The sequence below is a fragment of the Gouania willdenowi genome, chromosome 19, assembly GCF_900634775.1.
Source record: "Gouania willdenowi chromosome 19, fGouWil2.1, whole genome shotgun sequence".
NCBI lineage: Eukaryota > Metazoa > Chordata > Actinopteri > Blenniiformes > Gobiesocidae > Gouania > Gouania willdenowi.
Window position 1 is genome coordinate 6,002,679 of NC_041062.1, and position 21,341 is coordinate 6,024,019.

Consider the following 21,341-nt stretch of genomic DNA (forward strand, 5'->3'; position numbering starts at 1 on the left):
TGAGCAAGCATTTAGATTTTCATTTATATTGGAGAACATCTGATGGTGATCAATATATAACGGTTAATCCATTTAGTTTAAAACTTTCAGAAAGAGTTCCTTTTGTCACAGCCAATAAAATTCCTCCAAAATAGGTCAATTTCATAACAATTAGCCCTAACTTGAGCTTTTGCCCTAAACATAACCATTTTATAATGTAGCTATAACATAACCTTAATATCATAGTAATAAAGATTTTTTAATTTTTTTTAAAAATATTTACCAGCTACTCTATTACAGCCTATCTTTAGATGTGTAGTAGAGTAAATACCCTAAAGGCTTACTGCTCAGTTTTCAAACATAGTTCATATAGTTTGGGTCGATGCCAATACTGATTTATTTTATTTTTTGTCCCCCGCCAGCCTTAGCCGATGACCGATACGGACTGCCGATTTTCTTGAGCCGATTCCACTTTTTGCTCCCTCATTCATAAAAATTACACGACGATAACAAATGGTACAAGTCTCAATTTTTTAAAAAGAACATTTATTGAAATTAACAAAGGTGAGGTAGAACGACAAGTAAAAAAAAAAAAAAAAAAAAAAAAATATTAAAAACAGGTGACGTAGAACAAGTAAAAAATATTTCTGCTCTCTGTAAATAACGCGGATCGGTGAACGCAGCAGCCTGCATCGGCCGATGCGAAACACGGGAGAAAAAAGCAAAAATCAGCCAATAATATCGGCCGGCCGATGTATCGGCCTATCACTAGTTGAAATGGCGCAAAACAGATCAGCAGAAAAGCAAAGCAATGCCAGAACATACATACTGTGCATATGTCTAATGTACATCATATGTGAAACATTAATCATTATGGCGATGTCACGGTTATTGCAGAGTGCCATCATGTTTCCTGTGGGTGAAATACAGCCTTAATGCAGCAGATGGAATGAAGAACCTACAGTGCTTTCTATTATTATTATTTTTAACCTTTCGGTCATCCAAATGCTAACTTTTGCTTCAACTCATATTATCTTACTTGCTATGGAAAACAGTGTCTTCATTGGAATTTTCTGCCTCAATAGATTTCATTAATGTATTTTTATTTTTTTTTTAATGAATACAACTTTATTAAAAATGTTTTTTCTTTTTTTTTTTTTTTTTGGCGGTTGATACTTGCTGTTAATCCATAAGGCCATTAGAGCGCGCTGTTTAGCTTTTATAGATTTAATAGTTTTAATAAACTGGGCAAAACACAACAAACAACTTACAACTACATTGTTTTTAGAATTACTTGTTTTATTAAAAAGTATGAATAATTGTAGTTTGTGTGTGTTCAAATACCCCAAAAAGTTGATAATAATGATAATAATAATAATAATAATAATAATAATAATAATAATACAGTTGAGTCTCTCTTTTGTATGATTATTATTTACAAATTCCTATTCCTTAAGCTAAAGGGTAATTCATTCAGACAAGTCAAATAAACTGACTTGTCTGAATGACATTAGTCAAAGCAGGTGTAAATAATGTAGTTAAATTAAAAAAAAACCCAAAAAACAATCACTTTTTTTAAATTTAAAGCAAGAAAATTACCAATAGTTTTAAAATACTGAAACAGGTTAACTTATGTTTTTTTTTTTTTTTTTTTTTGAGACCAAACGATATAAGTTATGAAAGATATCCATCCATTTTCAGACCCGCTTTGTCCTATTTCAGGGTCGCGGGGTAATACAATATAATATAGTTATTTAATTGTCTTTTTTTTTTAAAAATGAAAAAGTGGGTCAATTTTAGGTTAAAGCAGAACATTTCAAATAAACTAACCCATCCCTTAACTTTATTTTAAATAATTTTGCATCAACAAGGTGTGTGTGTGTGTGTGTGTGTGTGTGTGTGTGTGTGTGTGTGTGTGTGTGTGTGTGTGTGTGTGTGTGTGTGTGTGTGTGTGTGTGTGTGTGTGTGTGTGTGTGTGTGTGTGTGTGTGTGTGTGTGTGTGTGTGTGTGTGTGTGTGCGTGCTTGTTGAAAGTTGTGACCTTGCATGTATTGTTCACTACTGAATGGACACCTAGTGCAAGAGACTAAACAAATTATTAATAACCAGCGCCTCCTAGGGGTTAAAGCCTGTAAATTGTCTCCCTAGTCCAATGCTGTGGGGGTATTGGATCCATACCAATGAGGTGGACCCAGATTCCTTCCTGCAGCTGCAGCCTTGAAACTCTCCCCAGTCTTTGCACATAATCTGGCTTCCATTTCCATGCCCTGCAATAGGCCGAGAGAGCAGCTGTGTAGCCTGTCCTCCCACACCTGCCCACCCATCTTGATACACAACGTGGTGAATGGTGGGTTGAATTTGTCCTTGAAAGCTTTGGATGCTACGAAGGACGGCGTTGCTTGATAGTGTTTTTTTTTTTTTTTGGGTGTGTGTTTTGGGTAGAGATTTGTTGTGACACGATATGTTAGTGTTTCATGAAATGCAATAAGACATTTCTCAAAGATATATTTTATTTCAACAACACAGGTAGAAAAGTTTCTTTTAATTTACAAATATGGTCAAAAAAACAAAAGATTTCATCTGTTTTTTGAGATGCAAAAATAAAGGCGCTCAAGAAATTTTGGGTGTTTGAGAAACTGCATACAACAATATCAATGATACTGTGTCCTGAATGAATGCTAATAGCTTGATATGTTGTTCTTCCAGCATTTTGCCAACTGTTTGAAAAGCAGATTATGCTACTTAAAGAAGTGACATTGTTGTGACTTTGCTGCCTCCTTAGCTTGAATGAGAAGTAGAAATGCATCCAATCCATCACGGCCTATCAGGTTCAACCTAACTTAACACAATACTTTGACCTCTGTTATGATCAACACTGTCTGCAGTTGTTTTTATTCATGTTTGTTCTTGGGTTAGCGCATAGGTCACAGCAGGGCTTCAAAGGTACACTGTGTGCTTGGTGTTAACTCTGCTCGAATTCAAACATTCACACAATCACAGAAAATGTTGATGATGAAGCATTATAATGTTTATGTGAAGCAGAACTGAGGGACCAGATAAAACTGTACGATATGTGTTCAGTTTTGTGGGTCACTATAGAGTCTGTTGTTAAATACTGTGTTTGAAATGGCACTACAAACTCACTGAGTATATACTGTCAACTATAAACTATAACTATGGTTAGGATGATGACCATTCCCACTGAAGTATACTTCCAAGTTTCCCAAGATGCATTTTTAACCTACAATGACAAAAACCTGAAACACACTAAGGCTAAATATCTGACTCTCCACCTTTGAAAGTTTTGGAAGCATTTTAAGAAAGAAAGTGACCAAGTACAATATCAACATGTGGTCATTTGATCCATAAAACTCTCAGAAACAGATTTCATGCTGACATTTCTGAGAACAGCCATTGTGCTACTGACAAAACTTTTGGTTAACTTAACAAGAGCCCTATTTACAAAAGCGATAAACTAGTGGAAGACAAGAGTTGTTCTACAGATTGTTTTTCTGTTTTGTTGTGGTTTAAATGGAGAGTAAAAGGCCTCCGTTCATAAATCAGAAAATAGTCTGTACAAGTAGATCGTTTGATGTCCATCAATATCCTTGCCTCCCATCTGAACTCATTGTATTGGCGAGGGAGGACGCCATCAAACGACTGGTTTTTGGCGACATCCACACTGGATGTTGACACAAAGAACTCTCTGTCCGGTAAATCTGAGCCCAAGTCTTGAACAACCCGAAGCGAGCCGAGAGGATGAAGAAGTCGCGCCTGAATTTTCGGGTGAAGAAGGCGTACAGGAAGGGGTTGGCGCAGGAGTTGATGGGGTAGAAAAGGACCAGCAGGATTTTGGAGTCGGAGACGGAGATGAGCGGGAGCTTTAGGGCAGCCGAGATGGCGAAGAAGAAGATCGGAGCCATGCAGACGAAGTTGGTGAAGATGAGGATGGCCATGCGTTGGGCCACGCGGGTGTCGGCGTGGGCCGGCGCTGATGAAGGTTTGCGGTAGGTCAGGTAGATGCTGAGGTAACAGCCGCAGATGCAGAAGAAGGCCAGAATGTTGAGGAGAAGGAGGGATAGAACATAGATCTGTGACATCAAAGACTCCACGTCCATAGGAAGGCAGATGCTCACCTACAGCAAGACATCAACACCGTTACAAACTAGCAAAGGTGAAAGTAATAGGTTACAAGTGCTCACGTTACTGTAATTGAGTTGCTTGTATGTGTACTTTTTGAGGATATTTCTAAATCAGTGATTCTACTTGTACTTATCTCCAATTTAAAAGAAGTAATTTGTTACATTTCTACACCCAACCGTTACTGAGTAAATTATTTAAATTATTTGTTTTAAAGGGATTGTAAAACTACAAAAAATGAAATGACCAGACAACAATCAAATGCATCATATCATAGCCGACCAACCAGATTAGACATAATGCTTATTATTTTCTCAGTTTTAGATTTAATAAATGTATCTATACTTGGAGCCTGACAATTCTTTCAAATTTTAATTGAATTCATTGGTATTTATTTAAAAAATAATTTTACATGTTTGACAAACCTTTTATTTCATACAGATGGAAAATAAATTAAGTTCTAATTGTGCAAGATTTGGTCTATTCTTTTTTTAAGTTTATACATGATGTTAACTGTATACAAGGGAACCGTGGCAAGATTTATTACCAAAAAAAAAAAAAAACACGGCGGGTGAAAGTAACTTTTACTTTGAGTACTATTTCAATGAACTACTCGTTACTTGTACTTGGGTATTTTATGCAGGTTTGGGGTCAATTACAATTGTAATTGTGAAATTATATTACGTATAACAATTATGACATAACTAAAACTAATTGAAATTGCATTGACTTTTATAATCGTGATTAACATCGAAGGAGAAAAAAAATATTGTAATTTTAATTGTAATTGGACAAATCGCTGGTTCCCATAATCATAATTTAGTTGTAACTAGACATGGATAATTGAAAAATGTAATTGACTCCAACCCTGTTTTATGGATGACTTACTTGTACTTGAATACAGATTCAATCAAGTAACAGTACTTCTACTTGAGTAGGATATCAGTACTCTTTACACCTCTGCAAACTATGAAATGTCAACACTGCATCATAGTAAATGGAGAGCATCCATTTGTATCAAAGTACATACTTTGCTGTAGCTGCTGACCCCCACTGTGGGCAGAAGTGCAGCCAGCAGGGAGAAGATCCAGCCCGCCGTCATGATGATACACGCGTGCCTCAGTCGTAGTTTGCGGTCCAGCCTTAAAGCGTGTGTGATGGTGTGCCAGCGCTCTACAGTGATCGCTGTTAACGTGAACACTGACAGCTCGCTGGCAAACACCTGAAAAAACCCCACTTCAAGGTTTACAGCTTTAATGTGCATGTTGGAGGGTGTCATGGTGTCTCAGATGAGTGCGATCAAGCCAAAACCTACTGTGAAAAAGCCCGCAGCATTGCAGCCCAGACCCATCTGCCAGACCATGGCGTGATTGTAGTATATGCCACGAGTAAGCGTGTCCACTGCTGCGATGACTAACAGGTAGATTCCCATGCAGAGGTCGGCGAAGGCCAAGTGGCACATGAGGAATCGAGGAACTGTCATCTTGGAGTGGCTGCCTGTAAACACAGAGGGTCAAGAATGCATTACAAGGAACTAATACTGTGCAATATGATATATAAAAAAAGCCACCATCAGCTACTGAAGCTCCAAAGCCGGCGGAAACTGTCAAGCACTGGGCCGTGCTCGGACATTAGCGTTAAGTGTTTTTTTTTTTTTTTTTTAGCGTGACAAAGATGCAGAAAATGGAAACTGTGGTATGCGGAGGTGAAACGCTGCTTTTTTTGGCCAGATTGTCTCCGGAGCAATCTTTTTCCTTTTGGCCATTTTGCAACTTCCTTTGTCCAATTTTTTTGCTTGTTTTCAAAAAGCAAGTTGTTTTTGACACTTTAATCCAATATTTGTCCTGTCTTTAATTTATTTTGGCCACTTTTCATTCCAATAAGCTAACTTTTGCAAATACCACTTGTTTCCTTCCTCTCCCTACATTTAGCGTCTTTTTGTTCCACATTTTTGCCCTTTTTTACTATTATTTGCTCTTTTAAGCTACCCTTTGCCATTAAATATTAAATAGCTCTTCTTTATTTGCCCATTTTTTGACAACTCATGACTGCTTTTGGCCCAATTTAGTCACTTTACACTCTTTTCTTGCCACTTTGGACCATGTTTGGCCACCTACCATGTCTGCCTCCACTCCTTGGTAAGAAAAAAACAGAAACATAGTGCCCACTCGCTTCTATGGGTTTACGGCCCACCGGGATGATTTCTATTTGGTATACCAGATCGCTTGTCCACCACTGCACCAGAGCAACCCTAATCATCAATTAGCCTGGTTACAAACTGTGTCATTACAGCCAATATGACTTCTCCAAGCAAAATAGCTGCAAACGAATCTCACAAATGGAAGTGTTGATTTATCTCCTGCTGCTCTAGAAGGACTTTTAAACAATATAACCTAACAAAACCTCTATTATATATTATCTTTGATGGAGTAAAATTCACTACAGTTATGGTTTAAAACAATAGCAGTAGCCATTGTAGTTGGTTTTTGCGCCCCCCGGTGGCATTTCCACATACAAATTACAACAGTATATGTAGCAAACGTCATGGATAATCCTTCATTGAGAAGATTCTTAAAAGACTGTTTATTTAGTTTTGGGTTTTTTTATGTAATAAATATACATTTTCCATTTATTTCATGTAATTTTAAGAAATGTATTGGATATACGTTGTTATTTTTATATTTTACCTAACAATACAAAGAGGACAAGTGTATTTCCCAGCAGTGCAAGGATGGAGATGATCCAGATGAGGACTCGTAAAGGCCTCATTTTCATGATGTCCTCACAAGGATTGAATTCGTCAGACACTGGCCTGCAGGTGACCGAGGTGGAGTTGATGCAGTTTTCTTCGTAGAACGGATGGTTATCTTTAGCTTCAGGATGAGCACACATCAAGTTCCACTTGGAGCTGAATGACATCCACACACAAAACACACAGAACAGGTAGTTAGTTTTCACATTTTCCAACTCATAGCAAGTGATCAGTTGTGTGTGAATGTGATGGACAATGTAAAGCTCTTTAGAAGCTATTCCACTAATGAAGGACATGTGACATGAAGGTCATTCCATGTCATTTCACAAATGGCCCACGCACTTTGGTCTGAAATTCATATATTTTATGTTACTAGTGAAATATTTTCAATATCCACAGTATTTGGGGTCCAAAATAAAAAATTAAGAAATCGCATCAAGAAAAATTGTTTATCCCGAGAAAGAGGAATATTTGTACTATAAATTAAAATGGAGATCAGATTTTTTTTTCTTACTTTCCCACATGCAGTTATGGGCCAATGAAAATAGTAAAAAAAAAAAGGTACTTTTTTTATATTTCAAGACACTGTCACCCAAGAACTAATGCATATATCTGACTAATCATTAGTGCTGTGAACAGTCTATGTACATAGTTGAAAGATGATCAAATTACAGGGAGCTGAGGCATATGCAAAATGGTGTACTGAAGACCCAAACAACCTGAAACCCTGACACATTTTTTCCAATTTTGAGGGGCTGTCATGTCCATTAAATAGAATATATAAAAAGATCTGCTATACGTCCTGAAAGAGTAGGTGGAGCTGTATTACTGTAACAAGTTACAGTTTCCTATATGACGTAGCTCCTGAGATATTGGAAGCTTAAAATGGAAGAAAAATAGGGATGCACCAAAATAGACACATACACCCCTCACTAAATTGGCCGTATCTCAAAAAGTATTCATCCAATCAAACTAAAAACTTAAAGTTTGCCTATTGAATAATCACGGAACAATTGGTAAAAAAAATTCTGAATATTTTCAGACCGAAGTGCGTGGGATGTCCTGAAAATTTGTTGAAATGACATGGAATGACCCATAAGTGAAAGCCATCTATAATTTAGGATGGAATACTTTATGTAACAAATATATCTGAACATTTTTAATGGTTTGTGTGACTGGCATAGCCTACCCGTTGCTGTTTGTGTTGTTGAAGGCGCAGCAGTGTGACGGGTATGTGAGGTTAGCCGAGCTGAGTTTAGTAAAGAGTCGGAGAGGAGGAAGCTCTTTCAGATGGAAGGCCGACTCTGCTATCAGCGTCTCCAGTCCCCCGAGGATGGAGTGCGGCAGAGAGCTGAGGGCTGTTTGTGAAACGTCCCTGTAGGACAACGAAAGGATTCTATTATTAAAATGAGGGGTACTCATCAATTCACTGCGCGTGAAAGAGCTCTAACCTGTGATCAGGTATTAAACTATTTATTTTTATTAGAAAAGCTGGCATTTCAGAGAGGCAGTGTCTAAAAACATGCCGACAAAACAATACATTAACAAAGGAGGTAAATTATAATTACCAATAAATACACAAAATGAATTCCAAAAATACATGAAAGACTCCAAAAACACTCAAAACAACAATATAAATACATAAATGACAACTAGAACAAATAAAAAACAAAAATACACAAAAAGCTAAAAACGGACAAAACAATAATAAAATACATGCAATGCCCATATAAATAAAACAACTAAATTACACAAGATGGCAACTAGAACAAAAAACACTATACAAAAAATACACAAATGCCTTGAAAAAAAAACAAAACAATAACAAAATACATAAAACAACAATAAAATTACACAAGATAAGACATACTAAATGACAAATAAACCAACAAAAATATACAAAATGACAACAAAACTCACAAATCTCTAGTAAAACCCCGAGAAAAACGACAACAAAATAAAAAATAAAACGACAACAAAATTACACAAAATTAGTCATACTAAATGACAACCAGTAAAACAAAAACAAAAGAAAAACGGCAACAATAATATACAAAATGACTTAAACCACACAAAAAATACACAAATGGCTTAAAAATGAGACAAAACAACAAAATTACTCCCAAAACTGACTATAAATTATGGGAGAAAATATATCTTTCAATGAAAAAGAAACTGCTTTAATTGAAGAATAATCTTTTCCAGCTCTCTTTTGTACCTGTATACATTTTCAATATTAGTTGTAGTATTAATTGCATTAAAACACTTTTGTTTTCCCAGAGCACACCCTGAATACACATCAATTAAAAAGAGGCTAGTCATGCTTACAGTAGGTCTACCAACTCACGGGAACCCACAAAAGCATTGGGATGGATGTAACTAAGTTCTTGGTTTCCTTTTAAGTCCCTAAAAAAGAAAGAAAGAGTGAAAGGATGATTAGGAATAGAAATTTTTTTTTTCTTTGGTAAACAAACCATTGTGTTGCTGTCTGTGACTCACAATCTGCGCATCTTTGTCCCATTGAAGGCGTCACTCGCCACCTCCTTAATGCCATTTCTGGTGAGCCGTCTGTTCGAAGAAAAACAAGCCAAATCATAGTCATGTGCCTCGAACACAAACCAATACCAACCGCCAACTTTAGTGAAATATCAATGCTAGATCTGGCGTTCGGCCTTTATGTTTTCCCACCTGCTAAAGCTGTACAAATAAGGAGGATTTTCACTCAAAACCCTGAGGAAAGTTGGTAAGTCTTTGCTTTTTATTGTAGAGAATTCGAATTTTAGTTAATCAGCACCTATTTCTAAAAATGAATTGTTACAGTGTTTTTGTAGACAGAAAAATCCACAAGTAATGTATGTGATATTAACAACAGTGCCATGCTCCAAAATACTGTAACAATGACTGATTTTCTGCCCCAAAAAGTGCTTAAAAGATGTGCCATTATTATTTAGGGATGGGAACATTGAATGCAAACAAAACTGTCTAATGTCTGTCCTTATGTTTTTAAATCTTGCACAGTTTAACTTGATCAATTCTGACTAAATGTTGCACTACCATGTAAAGCAGTGGTTTCCAACAACTGGGCTGCAGACTAGTCCGTGAACCATTTGATGATAGGCCACAAGGAAGGAATAAAGGTGTTTTTTTAAAATGTTTTTAGAAAATTTATTTATTTTAATTTTTTTTATTTGAGTTGATGTGAAACGTTTATTTTTTTTTTTCAACAGTTAAAGACATAGTATAGGTCTCATAGACCAATAAATCAAAGATATTTTGCTTCATGGTAAGAATGAAGTAAAAACAATCCTTAGCATCCCTATACGGGACTCCACATCCCACAATGCAATGTGTAAAACTTTAACAACAATGTCAATAAGTGAGTGTTTACAGTTACCAATTTTTGTGCCGCAATTTCAACCCTTTATATCTTATTTTCCTAGTAAATGATCTTTGATTTATTGATCTATGAGCCCTACACCGTGTATACAAATGAACCTATCAGGAGTTGTAATTTAATGATATTTTGACATAAAACTATAAATTCTTTGTCCAGTCATGCTTATCTTCAGGATTAAGTGAAATAATTGGCAAAAAATTCAAAACTAGAAAAAATAAAGGACTTCAATGAAGCTGATCAACCAAACAACAACACTTTCTTTGCCATTACTTACACAAAAATAACAAACAACAATGCAAACACAAAGCAGTAGATTTTCATTAAGATTTTTTGTGATTTGATGCATGATTTTTGTTTTTTTTTTTGTTTTATAGCATGATTCACTTGTAATTTGCAGCTAAAGAAGCAAATCAATCAAACATGGAAGCGGCAGCACGGAGAGCAGAGAGTTAAAACTGCAGAAAAAGGGAGACGAGAGAGAGGAATCGCTCAGCAAAAGATGCAGAGAGAACATTTCAGGAAATATTCATCAGTGTGTGAGTGCCCACACATCTTAAGATGGAGCATTGTGAGAAAAAAAAAAAAAGATGAATCCCTTACATTTCCATGATGGTTTGAGCGCAGAGGCCTCTGAAGGCATTGGCTGGGACTTTCTCTATGTGACTGTTATCCTCCAGATTACTGAAGTAGCACAGAATTCAAAACACAACACACCATAAATGACAACACTGAGAAGTTATGGATAGAAGTGCATCATCAAAAGGAAAATATGTGAAGGGTTGTGTGACTGAGTGTGTGTTTGAAGCTGATATCTGCCTGTTGACACAGATTTTTATAAAGTAAGGGAGGGGGAGACTATAGGGAGAGAAGATTCATTCTGCTGATGCTTGGTTCTATAAGTTCGACCTCAGCAAGCCCGTGTTTTATGTCGGCTGAGGTGATTCCTTCTAGGTCTATTAAATCCTTTGCTCGCACACAATCGTCTATAAATTCTGGTGCACATGGGGGAGAAAAAGGGTGCATGTGTGTCTGTGGGTGTACTTCAGCATGTGTTTGTGACTCATTTGGAAAGCGCACAAACACCTACAGCAGAAAACCGGAGGCCTTTGAGTTGATCTTGGAGAAGTCCGGAAAAATTCTGAGCCCCGTGTTGGAGATGGTCCTGTGACGAGGAGATTTAACCATTAAATATTAGAGAAAAATACTGTGATTATAGCATAGTGAAAACACACAGAAACACAACGTAATACCCAGGAGGCCAGAGTGATTTAGTGGAATGATGGGAGAATGAATCACGACACATCGAGGTGCAATAAAACTTTTTTAATTAGACGTCATTTCATTAGTTTAACAATAAAGTTAAACATGCATTTTCAAGTGTGTTTGATTTAATTGGTTTGTATTTTAATATTTCAGGATCAACAGAGGAGGCAGATGAGTATGAATTTATTTGCAAATATTTAGTTTTGGACCAGGGTCCCATTGTAGACCAGACATCGGTGCAAGTAAATGCACAAAAATAACAGAAAGATATGCAAAATAACAACAAAATATACAAAAATAACAGGGGGGAAATAACAATAAAATAAAATTAATTCCAAAACACAAAAATACACAAGTGGTTCCAAAAACAGCTATAAAAATACACAAAATGATTCCAAAAAGACAAAAACAGACAAAAGGACAAAACATGTTTACTAAACAACAAAATAAGAGAAAAATATACAAAATGAGCACAAAAATGGTTAAAACAAAGATAAAAATTTACAAGATGAGAGAAAAATATACAAAATTATCACAAAAAAGACAACACATTAGCATAGATACACAAAATGACTTTCAAAACACACAAAATGATGCACAACAAAGACACAAAAAACACAAAAAACTTTTTACAGCCAAACAAACAAAAATACACAAATTACTCAAAAAACACACAAAAAATACAAACAACAAAAAATAAATATATACAAAATGTAAACAAAATTGGCTCCAATAACACACGGATTGACAAAAATGACTGGAAAACAGATCCTCCACTGCCTTTTTAGTATCCATAAATGCTGCTGTAAAATCTTTTTGTGCATAATTTTTATCCATCATACTCAGTTACATTCCGCACTTCACTCAGGTTTATTGTATGTTGTTGAAAACTTCACTTTTTAATATATTGCTTAAATTGTTTTGTGTATTCCTTTCTGCAGAGGATAAATCGTGTATTTGCTTTTTCCTTTCCTCTCTTCCTTCGCTGCTGTAAACAATGGAAAATGATTTTTCTACCAAGCTTTGTGATGATAAATGAATTTAAACACGAGGGAGCGACAGACACAGCAGGCCACCAATCATCACAAGACTAATTTCTGTCTGTGCCTTTACATTAAACTACATGCTCTGTGCCTGTTGTTTTCCTTGCAGTGCAATAACGCTGGGTTGGATTCATGCTTTTCATGACGCAGTGCGTACAGGGAATAGCATGTGATTTAGTGACATTAAAAGCAAGCAGTGCAGAGGTGGGAAACACTATCAGGCTCTACACGCCTGTTGGCCGACTGCTACACTGTATAAAACTTCACTAGACACTTTTTAGGCAATAATTTCTGCTTTTTAGATGAACTGAAATAAACACAAGTCATAGCTTTGGGTAAAATGTATTCATGTGTTTGTCCCAATTTGTTCTATGTTTAAAAGTTGTATTGATGCATTTTTTTTTTACTGTAGAACAGGGGTGTTAGTTAGTTCAGTGGCCAAATACAGACCAGTTTGATCTCAAGTGGGCCACAGTTTGCACTTCCAGATATAAATTACATATAAAGGATATGAGACCGACAATACCCAAGCATTAAGTGACCTTGAACTTAAAAGCACTTACATTTCTTTGATATTATGAACAATTATTTAATTTAGTAGAATCATTTACGGTAATTTTTTTTTTTTAGTTTTTTCATCAATTTGAGTTTTAATAATAACTGCCATCATGTGATATGAGCGTGGGAAATTTTGTAAATTTGTATCCATGTGTATTTGGAGGGACTGAGATGTAATTTACACAATGATACATGTCTTTTCTGTCATTTTTACTTTCTCCTGCGGGCAGAATTAGATGCTCTAAAGCAGTGGTTTCCAACCTTTCTTGCCTTGTGTACGCCTTGAGCCTTTCTGTCATACCATGAGTACCAACTCACTCACGTGTTCATGATTCTCCAAAAGTAGAACAGAACACAACTGAATATTCAACGCAAGTAATTTTATTTCATCCTCATAAATTGAACTTAATTAATATTCTGGCTTTATCTTTTTATTTAACTCAAATTAAACATAAAATTATGTTGCCTTCAAGGCAATAAAAAGATAAATATAAGAAATAATGTTATGGTAAACGTTTGTATTATAAATCGTAGTACACTCGTACCATTTTATTGACGGACTTGTGAAATGACTGAGAATATTTTTTTATTATCTTGGAAATAAATTCCTAATTTTTCCACGTAACCCTGGTTGGGAAACACTGCTCTAAAGGGCCAGATTTGGCCTCCGAGCCTCAAGTTTGACACGTGCTGTTGGGGGCTCTGCTCATGTGTCCCACTTAGCACAAACAACTGGCATAAAAGTTAGACTTGTGGCACTGACTGTGAGGCATTTTGTTCTCATGACAGTTACTTTGAAATTCCCTTTGAAAGATAGAACTATAGATGAAAGCACTCTGTTGTGCAAAACTTTGTGAAATTATGTATTTTTTTGACCTCCTTGTGATGAGGTACGTACGGGACTAAATTCTATTTCTGGAAATCCAACACAAAAAGCGAACGATGGTTCAGGTCCAGTGGGTCGTCTGTAACAGGCCATGACCCAGTTTGAATTGACTGTCCTCAAAGAAAAACAGGCTCATTGTTGCTTTTTTTGGGGTTTTTCTAGTACTCACAAAAATCGAAGCTGTGGGATGTCTGTGAATGCGTCTGGATGGATGTCAGTCAGCTGGATCGACTTGGTGATGAATCTGAAATAGACAAGAAGAAGTCAGCCTCTTGCTTCCAACATGCTCTGCTTACAGGGTTGGGGTCAACTATAATTGTAATTGATAATTGCTTACAATTATGACATAATTGAAAAATCACATTTGAATTGTAATTGAGTTCAGACTATTGACTTTTTCTATAAAAACTGTCAATAACAATTTAATTGACCGCAAAACTGGGGAACCGTGTTACAGTTCTATAAATTACACCAGAGATTTTCAACCTTGGGGTCGGGACCCAATGTGGGATCACCTGGAATTAAAATGGGGTCGTCTGAAATGTCTAGTAATTGGTAAAGAAATAAAAAAAGTATGTAAAAATTGAATAAGGGTGTAAGAAAAAAAGGATTTGATGATATATTGTGATATTTCACCGCGTGATTATGGTAATGATCCAAAAATTGTCCAAATCGATTATTTTTCTATCATGTTTTTAACCAAAAACATATACATCACATACATATACATCAAACGACACTAGGTGTCAGTGAACCACATCAGACCTTTTTTAACTACCTCACTCTTCAGTGCATTTTAGCTTGGAAGTTGACACTTGCAACTTTATTTTCATAAAACATACTGGGCACTTTTATAGATGTGTGGTTACTTTTTTTTTAAGAACTTCACAAATTCAGAATCTGTTGTAGAAGCAAAAGTTATTGGAAAGTCTTTCACAGTTTGATAATTGTACCACTTGTTTTTGATATCACTTGAATTACAGTTAGTTATCATTTACTTGTTCTTGCAAGTTTAAAAAAAAATTATAAATTGTATTTAATACCATTTTGTACTTTACTACTGTAAAGGTAAAATTTGTAATTATGATATATCACAATGTTTATTGTATCGGGATATAACGTATCGTGACAAGCAAATCGTATCGCCAGGTTCATGGCAATGCACAACCCTAGAATGAAGTTGCAATTGATAATAAATGATTGAAGATGTAGATGTAATTGAAAAATGTAATTCCTCTGCTATCACCTGCATGAAATACTTACATCTCAGTGAGTTTAGGGAGGCTGGAGAAAGCGAAAGGTCCTATAGTCGTCAAAGCAACGTGTTCAGATATCAAACTGAGGGGAAAAAAAGACATGTATGTACATTTTTAAACTGTCAGACCTTCACCCGTTACTTAGTCTTTCACATATTGTGTCTCAGTCACTTTTCCAAACTCGACTATTGCGGGGACGATGTTTCCCAGAGCTCACAGCTCTCTGTGTTCCTTCACAAAGACTAAACATCCAGGGGCGTTGGGACACAACGTGCAATGATTTTACAACATTTGGGGTTTGGATTTTACACCACACTGATGCAGGTACACATGTATACTCCAACCTTGACTGCATGCCACGTCTGTGAAGCAGTACTTACATATAACGGAGGTGAGGGACATTAGCAAAAGCACAGGGTCCGATTGTTTGTAGCATGCTGTTCTCCAGTATGTGGCTGTATAGGTAGAGGGAACATGGAAAAGTGGTTGAATTTAAGGATTCAGTCATAAAGGAGGCAGGACTGATCTATACAAACAGCAGATTTGGAGAATGTAAGGCGGGCAGATGAAACAGGGCCGTGAACATCAAACAGAGAAGAAAAAAAAAACACGAAAATGAGTCAGGGTCTTTCTACAACTGAGCGATTGAAATCTTTTCATGAAAAACACACAATGCTTCATTCATTCATTTTTCTTTTAGCACCAATATTAAATGTCTTCAATTTTTTTTTTGTTTTATTTTTTTAAATTAAATTAATTTATTCTGTTTTTGCCATAATTTTCAGCCAAAATAACTTCCACCCATCCAGGTATTGACCACAAAAAATTCCTGAAGGTGTGCTTTTGTATCTGGGATCATTGCATTAAAAGGGTCCTCCACTTTTCTTCTTTGAAATGTCCTTATTAGAAGATAAATGCCTAACAAAAAGAATTATTTTGCACCATATTCGTTTTGTTAACTTTTAAAAATGGGACTACTTTACAGTTTTAAACCCTATGTTCCGCCATTTTGAAATCACGTGATTGATTATGTCTTACGTCCCTTTTGCCTGTAAACATCCCATGTTTCCTATTGGAGTGAAGCATTTAGCCTTCTTTTTAGATCATTTAGTAGCTTTTAAGGTCAAAATTACAACTTGTGCTGCTTTTGGTTGCTCTAAAAACCAGGAAAAGATAAAGATGTTGATGTAACCATTGTCAGCATCCATCAGTACATCAACCACACACTGTTAAGGGCTTATTAAGAGCTCTTCTTCTCTGCTTCATTGTCTACTACCAAACCACACAGTTAGAAGTGTCGCCCTCTGTGGCTACAGATTGTTTTTATTCTTTTTATCCTCTTTCCGTAAACAAAAGAGGGTTACATCAGCATCTTTAACGTTTCCTGAATATTTAGGGCAACCAAAAGCAGCAGAAATCGGTATTTTGACCGAAAAAGCTGGTAAATGATCTGAAAAGCAGGCAGAATGCTTCACTCCATTAGAAAACAATGGGATTTTTACAGGCAAAATGGGGCAATGTGACATCATCAATCATGTAATTTCCAAATGGCGGAACACAAGCTCTAAAACTGTGAAGTAGTCCCATTTTCAAAAGTTCATAAAACAAATATGGTGCAAAATACTGCATTTTTTTAAGGCATAGATGTTCTAATAAATACATTTCAAATGTTTTAGGCCACATTTGTAAAAACAGTGGAGGATCTCTTCACACACTCCTAACAGTATGAGTAGTTGAGTGAGTAATGTAGAGATGCCAGTTAACTCAACATACATGGTTTTGGATTGTTGGGTTAACTGGATGTGGGAGAACACAACACAAAAAGTACCCAAAGTTTGTAAAATTTGTACCAGAATAGAAAGTTACAATGTTATTATGGTCATAATTGATCATTTTGACCATGATAATGGCATTTATGTCAATAAATTATATGAAATCTAACTCACAAACTGTAGTCAATGCTTCGAAAAGTCCTCCTTGTAATCCATTTAATCTCCTGTGTTTTATGATTAATATCTTAGGCATTTTGAAAATCCTCTGCTTTCCTGCGGATTATTCAGGAAAAGAAACACGAGAGAAAGACTCACACTTACAGCTTGGTGAGGTTCTTGAAGTTGACGAAAGCTCCTGAGGGGATTTCTCGGATTGATTTCCGCTTGATTTCTCTGTTGAAGCACAAACACTTCATCACGCACATACAAATCACACCCTGAAAATCATTTGTCTTAGTCAACAATAGTGTATAAATGTATCCTGAAGTGTGTCTTGACAGCAAACCTGTTGACTTCCCTAATTCAAACATTTCTCACAGCTTCAGTAAAGAATGCTTTTATTTCTTTCAAGCTTAAATGTATTTTCATTTAAAAAGTATTTCAGTATCCCCTCCTCTCATCCTGTTCCATCGCCGCAACATGCTAGTAAACAACTCCACCGTTCCTAAGCCTTGACCTTCAAACTGAAGAGAACAGAAGAGAACACACACATCGTCACGCAGGAATCCACTGCATGTCTCCAGTGAATAGCAACTACTTGTGCCTGCATCGCCTCGAAATGTTGTCCTTTTTTAATTAGGTCACATTGTCATTGTGTGACGTAAAGTTTGTGCAAATTTCTACAACTGCTTCAGGTGGTTCAGATCATTACGCCACCCCTCCAGTTTTTTTTTAAAGTCCTTGGGATCTCTTGAAAATAGCTTGTTGACTGCAAAAAATGAAAAAAATAGGTAGATGTGTACTCCGAGTGTCCATCGCCTTCAGCAGCTGACTGGTTGTACCCCCAAGGACATATGAAAGACGTGCACTTCTTCAATCAACATTTGGATTAAAAAAAAGAAGAAGAAAAAAGACAATTACTGATGTGAAAAAGCTCAACTGTAGATTTGTGCTTTTGTGCCCTGCAGATATGTATGCAGATGTATAGCGCATTTCTACAAGTCAATTCCATGTGCTTTAGATGATTAAAAAGTGCAACAAAAAACATTTAACAGTTTAAAAATCAATAAGAACATTAAAATCAGCAGTAAAAACAGTTAAATCAGCAGTAAAAATATTAAAATCAGCAGTAAAACACTTCAAATCAGCAGTAAAACCCTAAAATCAACAATAATATGATTAAAAATCTCGCTCCCAGTCATATGCATAAAGCAGCAGAACTTTAAAGTCTATTTTGGGGGTGATTCATGTCAGAAGACCATTACAATAGTCCAGTCTACTATTACACTGCACTCAAACTGTGGCTGGCATTATAGTAGCCTACAAAGTATCGGTCATCAAGCAAATGCTGCACAATGATAAGAACAGCGGGATCTCACATTTGTTTGTTTATGGGAAAAAAGCTCCACTGGGAATCTTTGATTTCCCCCTAAACTGACGATGATTTGCAAAAGCAGCCCTTGCTATGTTGCTATACACTGTATTCAATAGGACATACAGTATGTAAGGATTAGAGAGTATAGAATGATGGAATAATAAACATTATCCGTCCTCTGCATTTTGTGTGATGGATGATGATGAATGGAAGCTACAGCTTTACATGTATTCTCTTGGAAAACTGACACGTGATGCTTGGAGTTTAGCAAAAAAAAACACATCTATTCAAAAGCAATAGCAATAATATGAGTCTTTTTAATTTGAATTTGGTTTTGGTCAGATTGGTTCAGGGTTTTACAAACTTGGGGTTGGGATCCCATGTGGAATTAAAATGTGGTCACCTGAAATGTCTAGTAATGGGTAAAAAAAAACAAACTAAAAATCTCAGAATGATTATTTTTAAATGCACATTAAATATAAAATAACTATCCTATACTTAAATGTTCTCAAATACAAATTATTATCATTTTTTCTTTAAACGCAGTATAAAAATATCTGAGGTGGCGCACTTGCTGCTTTATTTTGTAGCACAGTTTAATAAACACAATCAAAAACTAATTCTAGAAGAAAGAAAAATGTCTCTGGGGTTGCTGGACATTTGTGATATCATCAAAATGGGGTCACGACCCAAAAAATGTTGGGAACCTCTGGATTAGTTGGTGCACCGACATTAAGATTCAGTGAAGAAGAAAAAATCATCAATAGACAAGAAACGACTACAAATACAAAATAATTACAGGGGAAGCATAATAATTATATTTGAACAGACAAAAAAGTCCAAGATAATTTAAAAAGTAGAATTGTAAGAATATTCATCAGATGCGCATTATCAATATCCAGTTACAGATCTATGTCGTCTTTTTGGTTTTTAGTGGCGTTTGTGTTCAAATGTGTCTACTCACAGATACGTTACAATTTTAGAGATGTTCAAGGTCATTTCTGGGACCTCAACTCTCATCTGGTACCAGGAGCATGACGATGGTTTGGACAACTCTGGTCCAGGTTTGAGGTCCATTTTAGTGCTGGGCGCTGAGGCCGACGCCATCCTAACCACCATCAGCATGATTAGAATCATCCCCATCATCCACACGGCCACGATGATGGTCGCTCACTGTGGAAAAAAACTCTGTCCTTGATCCTTTAGATGCAGCCGTTTCCACCAAGGCAGTCTTCACATGGAGGAAGGCTGGATTCAACGTTCATAAGAAAGAGGGGGTTTGTTTGCGACTTGTTTGCCCGTGGACTTTAGGTTCAGAGTAAGGTCAGTGAGGAAAGCAGCTCTGAGGTGTTTGGGAGTTTTTCCCTGCCATGCACTGATGAATGTTGGGGGGCGTGTGAAAAGCTACATGGGTGTATGAGGATGTAGGAGGTCTCTGCTCCAGGGTGTGTGTGTGTGTGTGTGTGTGTGTGTGTGTGTGTGTGTGTGTGTGTGTGTGCATGTGTTTTATTTTAGAGTATTTTGCTCTGCTTGTGGGGTCTGCAACACTGGTTTATGACCTGCCTGACTTTGTGTATTTGTTAGGTTTAGGTACAAGGGAATCAATATAAACATGAAATTATAATAAACCCTCTTTCATTGTTGCAGTTTTGTTGATCTTGATACTTTTCACTTTAGTCTTTTCTCTCACACAAAGTTTTTGGTTTTGACTAAACCAACAACAACAAAAAAAAACAATCTAGCATTAATCAGTGGAGGATTTAGGTTATGTTCACACTGCAGGTGATTTCCGATTTTTTTTATTTTATTTTTTAGCCCAGATGTGACCTGTGTCTAGTTTTTTCATGTCAATGTGAACTGTACAATTCCACCCGTACGTCATCTAAATGAGATAGCATCATAATTCTGCGTCCCAGACGTAAATAAAAAAGATGGTGGAAGGAGAGCGAGTTCTTAGAATTAATAAATATTTATGATATTATACATGTTATCAGTGCCACACTGATGGATGGGAGACCACTGGGAATTCCGGATGCCACAGTGGGGGACAGGCGCTCCAGTAGTGTCTGTCATTGTGTCCTTGGGCAAGACAATGTGTGAGTGAGTGTTGGTGGTGCACTATGGCAGCCTCGCTTCTGTCAGTCTACCCCAGGGCAACTGTGGCTACAATAGTAGCTTACCACCACTAAGTGTGGAGTGAAAGAATAATTCCCTCAATTCGGTGAAGCGACTTTGAGTGTCTATGATAAAGCACTGTATATAAAATCCAATGCATTATTGGGGTCTGAAAGGACCCAATTGTAATTACTCAAATTTACCATTATTATTCTGAGTTCCCATTTGATCGCTAATATGACCCCCTGAAAATGCCTGAAGTCTCGCCAAAAATTGCACGCACCTCAGGCCTGCTGAAAAATTTGATAATTTGGCACAATGAAAAAAATCGTTAAAAAATACGATGGAACCGTACGACCGGCAGGTTTGACCAATGCTTACGAAATTCGCCACATACGTATGTTATTGACCCCAGGATGAGCAAAAAGTTGCATTATGACCCTGCCCAAAACCAAACAGGAAGTCAGCCATCTTGGGTCAATGGTCAAAAATGGCGTTCCACCCTGGAAACTTATTTGCGCAAACTAGTCTGAGGGGCTTCGCCCGATTCGCTTCAAACTCGACCAGAAGACTTAAGAGCCACTGAAGATTAAAATACTTCAAAGGAATTGGTGTATCTCTAACGGTTTGATCGTGGCGCTGCTGCA

The 21,341-nt window shown here is 36.5% G+C and overlaps 1 protein-coding gene across 2 annotated transcripts; it reads right to left on the reverse strand.

Moving 5' to 3' along the window:
• Window positions 1-3,396: 3,396 nt before the first annotated feature.
• On the reverse strand, window positions 3,397-19,938 carry fshr (follicle stimulating hormone receptor). Of its 2 annotated transcripts, XM_028475368.1 has the most exons (14): window positions 19,544-19,938; window positions 17,367-17,438; window positions 15,654-15,728; window positions 15,281-15,355; window positions 14,187-14,261; window positions 11,355-11,429; window positions 10,868-10,948; window positions 9,370-9,438; window positions 9,199-9,276; window positions 8,060-8,245; window positions 6,806-7,026; window positions 5,434-5,615; window positions 5,149-5,340; window positions 3,397-4,114 (listed from the first exon to the last, which is right to left on the reverse strand). In XM_028475368.1, exons 1-14 carry the CDS (start codon window positions 19,723-19,725, stop codon window positions 3,578-3,580), a joined length of 2,100 nt encoding a protein of 699 aa, XP_028331169.1. In that variant the 5' UTR covers window positions 19,726-19,938; the 3' UTR covers window positions 3,397-3,577. The 2 variants fall into 2 exon arrangements, with proteins under 2 accessions (XP_028331169.1, XP_028331170.1); XM_028475369.1 differs by lacking the exon at window positions 11,355-11,429.
• Window positions 19,939-21,341: the final 1,403 nt, after the last annotated feature.